General features: G+C 41.0%; 1 protein-coding gene across 3 annotated transcripts in view; it reads right to left on the reverse strand.

Annotated features, from left to right (window-relative positions):
• The window catches only part of LOC139459694 (neurogenic locus Notch protein-like), a 107,406-nt gene extending 105,541 nt beyond the window's left edge, over nucleotides 1–1,865 (reverse strand). For all 3 annotated transcript variants that reach the window (XM_071241324.1, XM_071241323.1, XM_071241322.1), the window contains exon 1: nucleotides 1,560–1,865. In XM_071241324.1, the coding sequence (XP_071097425.1) occupies nucleotides 1,560–1,635 (76 nt within the window). In that variant the 5' untranslated portion in view covers nucleotides 1,636–1,865. The remainder of the gene's footprint in view (nucleotides 1–1,559) is intronic.
• Nucleotides 1,866–13,760: the final 11,895 nt, after the last annotated feature.

Consider the following 13,760-nt stretch of genomic DNA (forward strand, 5'->3'; position numbering starts at 1 on the left):
AGTACCCTAGTGTCACCCACTGATAACAGTTGTATATATACAGTTGGTGAGAATGTTCTGTGGAGTTAAACACTGATGGACTAATATTCCATTAATATCTACACTGACAGTCAATGAAAACAGTGTTTTACAAACTGTACTACTAAAACATGGGGCTTATCTGTGATAATGAACCATCAACCACCAGCCTACCACCCGCTCATTTACCTAAAGAAACATTTCTATTCAACTTGATGTTCATATTATCTACAGTGTAATTGTTCATGAGAGCTTAATGACTTGCTATCAATACAAAGAGATGCTTGTTTTCCAAAACAAGCATCAGTAGAAGAGATAGTTCAATGTTTAATAGTGAGAGCAGTTGCTTGTATCAATCAATTCAATAAGTATACATTAAAATGATAAAATACTATTTTTTTTAAATACAAATATATGAATTAAAAAAATGGTTAATTAAATGGCTCCTAAGAAACTTATGTAGTAACCAATTACAGTTATTGATACATTAACCATTTAAGCTTACATGGTTGCAATTTGTAATTACTAATGATACCAATTAGCTGTTTAATCAGCCAACACAATATACAGTGAGTGTACTGAACAACCAATCAATTACTGTGTACAACCACCCATTGGCACCTACACAAGGTAAGCTTTTTCCCACCTTCCCAGAAATATTATACAAAGATTGAATGTGTAATTATGCGAACATTTACAAAACAAGCATCTCTGCTATACATGCCTAATAACCCATACAAAAACACTTAATATAACAAGCGTAGTTTTGAAAGCAAGATACTCGTAGCTACGGCATGCGTTTAACAAATATCCATATGAAACGATATACACAGGTTGTACAGAAAAAGGATATCCAGTACAACATTGTTTCCATATCATCAGACGATGCAATCACAAGACATGCTGGCTAACAGTGTTGAACAATGTTTACTTCTGACAGGTGATAAAAACAATATTCCATCGTCTGCGCGTAAGGTACATATTCTCAATTGAGCACAAACCGTTGAAAAAACTCGTATTACATAAGACGTCTGCGTGTCTATTTTTATCATTGCACGATAAAACCATCCGAGAAAGCATAAATATCATGAAAAACACGTGCAGTACGAGCGACTGTGCGTAACAAGTGCACGAGTCTATTTTTGAAAGGTAAACACGCGAGCTCTAATATGACTCATGAATTCTTAGTTCTATTACTTGCCAAACATTGTAACTTTCACATGACCTGATAATACAAGTGAAAGAAAACAGAGAGCATCTATCAAATATTATACTTAATTCGACCCAACGCTATATCTGTACCCTTTAGTGTTTCAAAATGGACGGTTTAAACAAAGACAACCCCCAATCAGAAGTTATTTTGACCGTGGGAAAAGGCTGTAGATGCGTCAAATTCATGTTAAAAGTTAATAAAGATGAATAAGATTCAATCAAATGTGGTACGGAAATTAATAACGACAAAAGGAGCAACTCAGACACCCTAGTAATCGTCCGCTAGCCGAAATCACGATGGCCCATTTTTCTAAAGGAATGCATCTCACCTCTCACAAGGGGTACAGTTATCACCGCTAACACTAAAAACAGTGCTGCGACTATCCCCTTCGCTGTCCGTAACATTGCGCACAGAATTTGTAATCCAATTCCTCACGAATTGCACATATCCTAATTCCATATAGAATAAATCCGCATAGCGTCCGAGGAGTGTAAATCCCTTCGTATTGGTCCCTCTCACTGGTAATCCAACTTTACTTCTCCCTATTCCTTTCAATAAAACTTTACTCGTGCCAAGCCGCTTGCGGCGAGCGTCTTACATATTACTACGCCCGGCGCGCGGATACCTGGAGTGAACACCTTCGATGAAAACCAGAATCAATAACATATTCCCTTCTTGCAAGATTGCACAAGCTGTACAGTGCATTGATAACTGAGGGTATAGCTAAAAATAATGTTCCCAGGCCGTTGAACTGCAGTGGCATCGAGGGACTATATCTTCCCGTTCTCGAGCCAGGGTAGTGAAGAGGCACATTTACATAGAATCACAACACCGGCGGCCCGTGTGTTCAAAGGAGAGAGCGTTCCGCTCTGGTAAAGCACACGACAGCAAACGCTGGCACACGACAGGTCCGCGCAACCGAGAGTGAGATTATAAAGGCTAGGTTCAGTACCTTTATACCACCAGGCCATATCCTGGTTTTCCGTGATACACGTGCGATATGCACAGTGTCAAAAGCCAAGGCTGCTTTGAAACCCAATTCGTATTTTGAAAGATAGAATTTTAAAAACGTGTGGCTGAATAGATCCCCTAACAATGCGCGACACTGAGGTACAATATGTTTATTCAAAAAGAATTAATAAAACCGGACGTGTTGAGTTTGCTTTTGTTTGTGGTGTTTATATTCTAATTTTGCGTCCTTAAACGACTTCGCTTTCAGTTGGCATTTCGGAGTATAGTGCCAGTTTGGCTCAATCAAAGTTAAGTTTATTGTTCATGAAATCAAGATGCTTTCCTAAGAAAATGATACCGAAATGTGACCAAAATCTGCGTTAAAGTTGTGTGTGATCTGTATGCTACCCACACTGATAATCTATACTTCTGAGTTAAATAATTCACTGAAAGCAAGTACCGTGTCTTGGGCTCTACTGAAAACGGCTCATAATTAAAGTCGTGTTCGAAAAGGTAGCATTTATTATTGAAGAAACCTACTCTTGAGTTGAGGTTTTATATATGGAGTTATACGTATGGGAGGTAGTTGACATTTTGATTTATTATGCTCTTCAAAAACGTAATTCCGCTTTGATAAGAAAATTCTCCGATATTTCAAAATATAGTTGTGAATAAACGGCCGTTAACTAAACCAAAATCGGATATATGAACTTAGTGCACACATGCAGCATCAGCAACAGCGGCAGGCTTTTCGGTGAAGTTATGTTAAAAAATTTTGATATGAACTTTAATTCTTACTGATGGGTGAAATGGGTTCTAACGTCGATCAAGATTATTACTTTGTGTGTGCTTCTTTAGTTTAACGCTACACCCAACAATATTCCAGCTATGTGACGGCGGTCTGTAAATAATAGAGTCTGGACCAGACGATCCAATGATCGACATCGTGAGCATCAATCCACACGATTGGGATACGATGACATGCATTGGCCAAGTCTACGAGCCTGACCACCTGACCCCGTTAGTTGCTTCTTACAATAAGCATAATCGTCCTTTATGGCAAGCATGAGTTGTTGAAGACCTATGCCACCCCGGATCTTCACGGGTTCAAAGATTATTGCACTCACATAGCGACATGTATGCACGTGTGTGTGTCCGGACGTATGCTGGTTTCATAGTGCTAGCCCACTGAGATACTATGTCGCAGTTTAACAGGGATACCCAACTCAGACACAGTATACTGACTCTGAGCCAACCAGTCCTTGTTTTAGCCCATTAATGCCGAGCTCCAGGCAGGGTAACAACAAGAACAATCTTTCAGACACAGGATCGAACCACTGACCTACCGCTCTCCCGGACGACGCTTTCTCCATTAGACCACGGAGACAGATGGACTAGTTTGACGCAATATCGACGTGATTGTTACAAAGAACGACGTCATCCTTTGTTCATGACGTCGCTCGAACAATTGATTTTTCTACATTTTCTGAAAAAGACTATGTGAAATAAAATGATTAACCCACGACCTCTGTACAGGCTTGGAGTAGTCAATAATAATGACTCGTAGGGTATTCGCCACAAGTCTTCGTTAGCCCGACAACCTTACTATACGGGCGATTACTGGTAAAAACATCTGTATACAATTCCTGGGACAAAAAACACGTATTCATGATTATATTATCTTAACATTAGGTAACAAGGACTATTTTGTAATATTTCTATATGAACATTGTAAAATGTTAACTTACATTTGTGTTTGTTTGTTGTTTAACGCCGCACTCATTAATATTCCAGCTACATGACGGCTGCTGTTAACTTAAATCCCCCCCCCCCCCCCCCCCCCCCCACGTCCCCCTGTATACACCGATTGTATGGTTGTATTTATATCATGCTTATGTTGTATTTAATGTCTAATCGTTTTTCATAAGTTTTTTTTAAGCGTCTCTCTCTTTCTCTCTCTCTCTCTCTCTCTCCCCCCTCTCTCTCTCTCTCTCTCTCTCTCTCTCTCTCTCTCTCTCTCTCTCTCTCTCTCTCTCTCTCTCTCTTTCTCTTAATTGTGCAGCCCGCTACTCTGGACTCCGTTAGACCGAAACCCTGTTTTCCGGATGAGAACTACTGACAAGGTTTAGGTATATGTAAAGGGAATTACGCCGTATACGATGACACCTATGCCTCACGCCCTCGCCAGTAAGCCACTCTGCCGCTCCCCTATTCGGGATCCAGGCTTGTTTACACGATAGTATTTACATTTCGTGAAGTGTTAGTACACATACACACGGGAGAGTGCACAAATGGAGGTCAAAATTTGTTATAATAAAGTTTGCGAAAAAAAATGTACCCCTCTCAGAAAACTTGAAATTTAAACCAACGTCACCGGCATTGATATTCTTTATCATGTTGATAGAGATGGGTTTATTGTGAAGAGGTTCAAAGGGGTTTGGTTGTTGTTTTACGCCGCAGTCAACAATACACAGGATATATCACTGTAAATGAGTGAGTCTGCACCATACTAACTGGTAACGACCGCCTCCGTGGTCTAGTGAGTCCGCCCGGAGAGGACCCGTGAGTATTCCGGGTTAGAATAGGTTTTCAGCAACCCATGCTTGCCGTAAAAGTTGACTATGCTTGTCGTAAAAGGCGACTAACGGGATCGGGTTGTCAGGCTCGCTGATTTGGTTGATACATGTCATCGTATCCCAATTGCGTTGATCGATGCTCATGATATTAATCACTGGATTGTCTGGTCCAGACTCGATTATTTACAAACCGCCGTCATATAGCTGGAATATTGATGAGTGCGGCGTTAAACAACAAACCAACCAACCAACCAACCGCCCGGAGAGCGGAAGGTCCGGGGTTCGATCCCCAGGCCGCGTCATACCAAAAGACGTTAAAAGATGGTACTTGTTGTTACCCTGTCTGGCGCTCGGCATTAAGGGTCTAAAACAAGGACTGGTCGGCTCGTAGTCAGTATACTGTGTCTGAGTGGGGTATTCATGTTAAACTGTGGCATGGTATCTCAGTGAGCTAGCACTATAAATCGGCATCAGTCTGGACTAGTACAAGCAGCCACACACACACACACACACATACACGTGCATGCACGTCGCTATATAAGTGCAATAATCTTGGACGCGACGTTAACCCCTATTTCACCTCACCTCACCTTCGTTGGCTCGTGGAGACGCAATCAACCAAGTCACCGAGCCTAACCACCATATTCATCAAGTCGCCTTTTATACCACACCCATCGCTATATCGGTGAAATAATGGCGATGTGACGTTAAATTTTAACTCACTATACGACAACCAGGAGAGGGTTGGGGACCTATTCTGTGTCCCCACAGCATCTGGTGGGCATGACCATAGGTTTGAAATACTCTTTAGTGAGTTAGGTTTAACGCCGTTTTAACAGTATTTCAGGATTATTTACAGACCGCCGCCATATAGCTTGAATATTGCTGAGTGCGGCGTTAAACAACAAACAAACAATTTTTAGTCCTCCGAGAGTGTAGTCTAGTCAACCGCGTCTCCTTGTCTAGGGTGTTTAGGTGAACACACCAACCTTGTCGAAACAGCCATTTACAAAGTACAGAACATTTGAGCCTGTGGCTTTCTTACTGTTTTAACAGGAAACATTTTTTAATAGTTGCTATATACACCAACCGCGAGTGAGTTCACAGAGTTGCTCCAAGGCTGCACCGAAAGTCCATGGATGTGTAGGAATTCTATCCTCCTGACAGGCAAGTCTAGATATGTGGACAGGACAAGGAATCCAGTCTCTTATAGGGACAACTTGTTCTTATTATTTACAAAATCTAGAAATAAGGATTTAAACTAATAATTATTGCCTTAAGAGACTTGTGCAAGTCTACTGAGTTCTGTGTAGCGCTATTGTGCACAGTATTCAGTTACATATATATCATGGCATGTCAACTTGATGTGGGAGGAAGGCCCGAAGTAATGCAGGCCGCATACGTTGACAAACGCGGAAATATTCCTGACAAGACATTCATTGTGGCATACTAAGTTTCATCGGCGCGAGTATGCTTTTAGTAAGCCCCGTTCTCACATCATACTTAGGGGTACATACATACTTCAGTATAGCAAGATCTGTCGGACAGAACTTGGTATATACCCACTATTAGTATCAATAATCAAAAGATCAAAAGACCCGTGAAGATTCGGGGTAGAATAGGTCTTCAGCATCCCATGCTTGCCACAAGAGGCGACTGACGGAATCGGGTGGTCAGGCTCGCTCACTAGCTTGGTTGATGCATGTCATCGTACCCCAATTGCGTCGATCGATGCTCATGACATCAATCACTGGATTGTCTAATCCAGACCCGATTATTTACAGACCGCCGTCATATAGCTGGAATAAACAACAAACAAACATACAAACAATAACACAAAAATAATTGATTACAAGTTTTACTTAGATAACTCAACAAATGTCATTCTTAAACATGCCTTGGAAGCAAATATCAATCTGGTCATAAATCTACTGGGTTCATAAATTCAATAAAATAATGCAAACTTTTTAAAAAATAAATTCAAATAAATTTAATTCGTTAAGAGATTCTCTTATATCCAACAGCAAGTTAAAACATATACGTTTGCCAAGTCATCTATAAATGTTGAGAATTATCTTACTCGTTGTAAACACAAAGTCATAGGTAGATACTTTTAGATACTTTAAAAAACCCACCCACCAGAAGAACGTCTCAGTGAAACAAGTAATGTCTTAGAGGATGAGTAACACTATACAATGTCCTGTATAAAATATATACTTGTAATCAAGAAAGAGAATCACTTCTACAAATAATGCTCAATCATGATAAACAATTTGGTACACATTGCGAAACAGTTCAATTACAGTAAACTACGGTTATAACGAACTCGAAGGGACCACCAATTTTAGTTCGTAATAACCGTAGTTCGTTATAAGCATATATACAGCATTTATACAACAAATGGTCGGGACTAAAAAATAAGTTCGTTATATCGGTCAGTTCGTTATAAAGGTGTTCGTTATAAACGTAGTTTACTGTATTAATAATATTAACTAACCGTCATCCAGAAACTATTGCTGAGAACTGTTATCATATCTACATTTTGAAATAAGTCCCTTGTATGTGCAGATTTATCCTAGTTTTCTCAACTCTCACATCATGTTTCCATATCTTAATGTAACCTGTCGTGAAGATCCGGGATAGAATAGGTCTTCAGCAACCCATGCTTGCCATTAAAGGTGACCATGCTTGTCGAAAGAAGCCACTAAACGGGATCGGGTGGTCAGGCTCGCTGACTTGGTTGATGCATGTCATCGTATCCCAATTGCGCGATCGATGCTCATGACATCAATCACTGGATTGTCTGCTCCAGACTCGATTATTTACAGACTGTCGTCATATAGCTAAAATAATCGATTACAAGTCATATTTAGATAACTCAACAAATGTCATTCTTAAACATGCTTTGAAGTGAGTGAGTGTGGGTTTAAGCAGCTTTTAGCACTAGCCCAGCAATATCACGTCGGGGAACACCAGAAATGGGTTTGGAAGCAATATCAATCTTTCTTGTGAAAACTTCAGCTGGTTTAATATATTCAATAAAATAATAAAAACTTTTTTGTAAACACAAATAAATGCAATAAATCAACTGTAAATAAACTTTAGTCCAAATGTCAAAACATGTTCAAGGATTCATTAAGGGATTTTCATATATCCAGCAGCAAGTTAAGAACATACAGGTTGGTCAAGTCATCATAGAGTTCTATTCCCCAAATGGTTACAATTTGTGAATCCCATTTCTGCTGTCTCCTGCCGTGATAATGCTGAAATATTTCTCACAGTGGCATAAAACACAACTCACTCACTCACAACCCTCAGGGGCGCTGGGGTAGCCTGTTGGTTAAAGCGTTCGCTAGTCACGCCAAAAGCCTGGGTTCGATTCTCCACATGGGTACAATGTGTGAAGCCCATTTCTAGTGTCCCCCGCCGTGATATTGCTGGAATATTGATAAAAGCGGCGTAAAATCATTCTCACTCACTTACTCTCACGATCCAGCTTATCAAATTGTCGCGGATTTGGATTTCAAAACTGATATTTAATGCACGTATGTATATATAAATCATTATTCGCTTCATCAGATTTAGGAAAATGGTTTATGATTTTATGTTAAGATACGGTTCTCCTATAACAAATCTTCCATTATGTATATACACAAGATGTCGGGACAGACGCGGGCTGCAGGGTCGTCTTATTTATAGTTTAAAAAATAATAACATGGGCACCACTTTCAATATAGCCATCTTTTATTAGCTGCTAATTACAATGTACATGTTACGATTTTGTAGCTCAATGTTTGTAAATGTATGGAAATGTGTGTACATATGTGAAATGTTATGTTGGTTGGTTGTTTTACGCAGCACTCAGCGATATTCCAGCTATATGACGGCGGTCTGTAAATAATCGAGTCTGGACCGATCAATCCAGTGATTGATATCAGGAGCATCGATCCACGCATTTGGTTGGTTGGTTGGTTAGTTGGTTTATTTACGCCGCGCACAGAATTATATTACAGCTATATGACGGCGATCAGTAAAATAATCGAGTCTGGACCAGACAATCCGGTGATTGATATCATGAGCATCGATCCACGCAATTGGGATCGATGACCTGCATCAACCAAGTCAGCGAGCATGACCACCCGATCCCGTTACTCGCCTTTTACGACAAGCATAGTCGCCTTTTTCGGCAAGCATGGGTTGCTGAAGACCTATTCCACCCCGGATCATCACGGGTCGAATAGTTATGTACATGTGCGAACAGGTGTGTAAATATATACGTTATATGTGTGTAAGTGTCTGTATATCGGTTGAATGTGTGTAAATATGTGTGTTCATGTTTTACAGGACTCCCGCAACACGCAAGGTGGTTTTACACTTTTGACGCCGCGCACCGCCTCCGTGGTCTAGTGGTAGAGCGTCCACCCGAAGAGCGGAAAGTCCGGGGTTCGATTCCCGGTCGCGTCATACAAAAATACGTTAAAATTTGGTACTTGTTGAAAACCTGTCTGGCGCTCGGCATTAAGGGGCTAAAACCAGGACTGGTCGGCTCGGAGTCAGAATACTGTGTCTGAGTTGGGTATTCATGAGTGAGTTGGATTTGCGGCATGGTATCTCAGTGAGCTAGCACTATAAATCGACATCAGTCCGGAGTAGTACAAGCAGCAACACAAACACACACACACGTGTATGCTCGTCGCTATATAAGTGCAATAATGTTGGACGCGACGTTGAACCCCATTTCACCTCCCCTTCAAGTTAACTTGAACTTGATACTTGTACAAATATCCCCCCCCCCCCCCCCCCCCCCCCCCTACGGCCTTGAATCTAGTAGTGTATTAACTAGATGTATACTCTTATACGCATGTGCACAGCTTGCATACTGAGACATGACATACACACATTCTGCAAGCGAATGTGAAAGTCATTAAAATGAATAAAGCATAATGAATTATATTTTTGGGCCGTCACGGATCTGCTAGTTGGCATGCGTTATCTCCTATAGATACTAGTACTTTATTTACGGCATGTGTATGTCTTTTTTGTGGTATAATATTGCAAAAACAAATCGGGGAGTCATATTTCCCCCTTTTTATGATGCCAAACCTGTACTTCATCCCCAAATTATTTCATATTTATTTTTGATATTACATGTTTTCCAGTGATGTGTAACATATCATCAAAATACTTTGATGTTATGCAATTCATTCCCCAAGGAGGAGTTTTAGATGATTAATTTGAACTCCATTGGGTACACCCAAGGTCAAACCTGTAATCACAAAGAATCTTAATTTTCTGTGAAAAAAATAAGTGAACGTGAAAGAAGTGTTCACAGACGATCTAATGGGCATCATGGGGGGAATGGGTGATTCTACAGACGTACTAGCTTGCCTCTCAGACCTTGGAGAATAGAATAAGAAATGAATCCAACTGAAATAAGGATAAGCATTTATGGATAAACAACTTCTTTATTACAGCACCGTTATCAAGAAAGGGACGGTGTTAGAACCTACACCGAAACGTCGCTCTTAATTGTAATAAAGAAGTTGTTTATCCATAAATTCTTATCCTCACTTAGTACTCCAACTTCTAAATGCCTATCAAAGAAGAATCCAACTCAAGTTTAGAATGATTTGACAAGTCCACATTGCCTCGCATTGTTCTGGGCTCTGTTTGGAATGCATTTTATATTTTGTACATATGTATCTTTAAATAAGATAACTTGATTTCTGGGAATAAATGTTACGCTACAGACCCCAAACCCCCCGCCCGCCCCTCCCCAACCCGTGCGCTGTATACTCGAGGGAGCTGCATGCAGGCATAGGGAAAGTTCAAGCAATGAACGCCAATCTGCCCCATATTCATGTTCAAACATCAGCAGAATAAAAATATATTGCGGGGCAACAGAAGAGTTTTTTCTTTATATAATCGAACTTTGAAAGAACTGTTGTTATGTTTGATTACACAGGGCCACGTATATCCATACTATACTGACTGTACTGATTACATTAAAAAAGAGTTTAATGTAATCAGTACAGTCAGTATAGTATGGCTATACGTGGCCCTGTGTTTGATTATATCTACTTGACCACCTTTCATTCCTGCAACAGTTTGTAAAAGGTAATCTGTGGCTGGGACATTTATTTTTTTTTACATTGGTTCAAAGACGACTGGGGTAAGAAACGAATTTGCAACCGAGCCCTACCATGTTTAAAATTTAGTAGATGTGTGCCGAAAAAAGCAAATTTACTGATTTCCAAAGATGTCACCAGTTGTGCATTATGCAAAAAAAAAAATTATAGCTTAAGATACTTTCAATTAAAAATCAAACATGTGACAAAATCAACTGAGAGCTATAGTTTCAAAGTAGACAAAATTGATTGATAACAACTTCTTTAATACAAATATTAAAGAATATTAAAGAAGTTGTTATCCATAAATTGTGTCTACTTTGTCATCCGTCAACTCCTTAGTAATGCCTATCAAACAATTCAGCTGTAGTTTCTTTCGCTCCAGAGCTTCCTACGTTCCTATTGTCCGGGGTACCACGTCCCAAGGACCCCTGACACACTCCACCGCTTCGTGGCCCCTCTTGTCACCCCCGGCTCACTGTGCTTGTCGTAAGAGGCGACTAACGGGACGCAGTGGTCAGGCTCCCTGACTTGGTTGATGCATGTCATCGTATCCCAATGGCGTGGATCGATGCTCATGATATCAATCACCGGATTGTCTGGTTCAGACTCGATTATGTACAGCCCGCTGTTATGTAGCTGGAATATTGCTGAGTGCGGTATTAAACAACAAACAAACAAATAAACACTCCCGGTTCACAACGGTTTACTACGGCCCTGCTGACACAATGGGACAGACCACAACACACACCATAACTGACTGATCCGGGTTCATACTCTGCCTTTGTTTTAGACACAGGGGCTATAAATATCACTAGCTTTCTATGGCATTTATGACTACTTCACTGTCATTGACATTTTCTGTGTACCATGTTTCAGAATAAAAAAACCCGGTTCATCAGATGAATCTCGTTAAAAAAATAGCGATAAACAAAAATCAAAATGTAGACATGTTGTCATGTATTTGAATAAATGTTATAGAATCTGGTAAAAGGAACGTTTTGGTGGTAATTGAGTAACCGAAGGTTTTGCCTGCAGAAGAGACACCTGCAATGTTTGCCCGAATCGTTCCATTGTTATTATAACCCCTCATTGGATCCGTGTGCAGTCACAGCTTCCTGGGCAGTATAAAACACAAGGTGACTGTGATGCGGCCGACGTGCTACATGTTTGAGTGTGGTGCCAAGCTGCCGAGCACAGTAACCATCCTAGTACTCTCCGTGAACAACGTCGGTCAGATTCGCCTCACTCACTCACTCACTCACTCACTCACCCATTCACTCACTCACTCACTCAGCCACCCAATCACTCACTCACTCACTCACTCACTCACCCACCCACCCACCCACTCACTCACTCACTCACTCACTCACTCACTCACTCACTCACTCACTCACTCACACCCTCCCTCCCTCCCTCCCTCAGACTCACCCACCCACCAACCCACACTCACTCACTCACTCACTCACTCACTCACTCACGTGTAACACTGAATACCAGTGGGAAGACACACATGAAGTGGGAAGCACGTGTAACACTGAATCCCAATGGGAAGACACACATGAAGTGCGACACACGTGTAACACTGAATACCAGTGGGAAGACTCACATGAAGTGGAAAGCACGTGTAACACTGAATCCCAGTGGGAAGACACACATGAAGTGCGACACACGTGTAACACTGAATCCCATTCGGAAGACACACATGAAGTGCGAAACACGTGTAACACTGAATCCCAGTGGAAAGACATACATGAAGTGCGACACACGTGTAACACTGAATCCCAGTGGGAAGACTCACATGAAGTGCAACACACGTGTAACACTGAATCCCATTCGGAAGACACACATGAAGTGCGAAACACGTGTAACACTGAATCCCAGTGGGAAGACTCACATGAAGTGCGACACACGTGTAACACTGAATCCCAGTGGGAAGACAAACATGAAGTGCGAAACACGTATAACACTGAATCCCAGTGGGAAGACATACATGTAGAGGGCAGCACGTGTAACACTGAATCCCAATGGGAAGACGCACATAGTGTGGAGCACGTGTAACACTGAATCCCAATAGGGAGACACACATGTAAAGGACAGCACGTGTAACACTGAATCCTAATGGGGAGACACACATGAAGTGGGGAAAACGTGTAACACTGAATCCCAGTGGGAAGACGCACATAGTGTGGAGCACGTGTAACACTGAACCACAATAGCAAGCCACACCTGTGCTTGAGAGCACGAAAGTCACAAAATGTCAATGCGGGAACAAGATAAAGTACAAATTTCCCCAAAGCACAGATATAATGTCTCAACCGAACAACGTCTCAACCTGCAAAGATAATCTGCATCCCACAGTGGCGCCAAGCCCCCCTTGAGCTTGCTTCAGTTTCAACTTTCAACTTCAGTATCAGGCAGAACTGGTGTTACATCATGTATAAACTGGGCGACTACAGCAGCTTAACACTAAAACTGACAGAAGGCATTAACTGTTAAAAATGGGGACAATTCACAAATGACTTTATTACTCAAGAGCATGTTATGAAATCAATCACAACCTATGCATCTTCTCTATATATCTTTATTTAAAACAAACTTCAATTCAATACTACCACCTCTGGTGCAGAAGATCTTACATTCTTATTGACTATTAAACCGCCGGGCAAATACACTTCATAATTGGATTTCACAAACACATTACAAACGTTATCAAACCGCTGCTAGGTGAGAGAGGATTTGATATTTTGGTATTTTGGACCCCTCCCTTTCATAAATGCTGGATCCGCCCTGGAAACACAGTTACGAGACCCGTATCAAATACATCACCATCGACTACTTGGTAACCAGTTTTTGTATGTTTCATCTTTAGCC

The sequence above is a fragment of the Haliotis cracherodii genome, unplaced genomic scaffold (assembly GCF_022045235.1).
Source record: "Haliotis cracherodii isolate W230 unplaced genomic scaffold, xgHalCrac1.p SCAF_13, whole genome shotgun sequence".
Lineage (NCBI taxonomy): Eukaryota > Metazoa > Mollusca > Gastropoda > Lepetellida > Haliotidae > Haliotis > Haliotis cracherodii.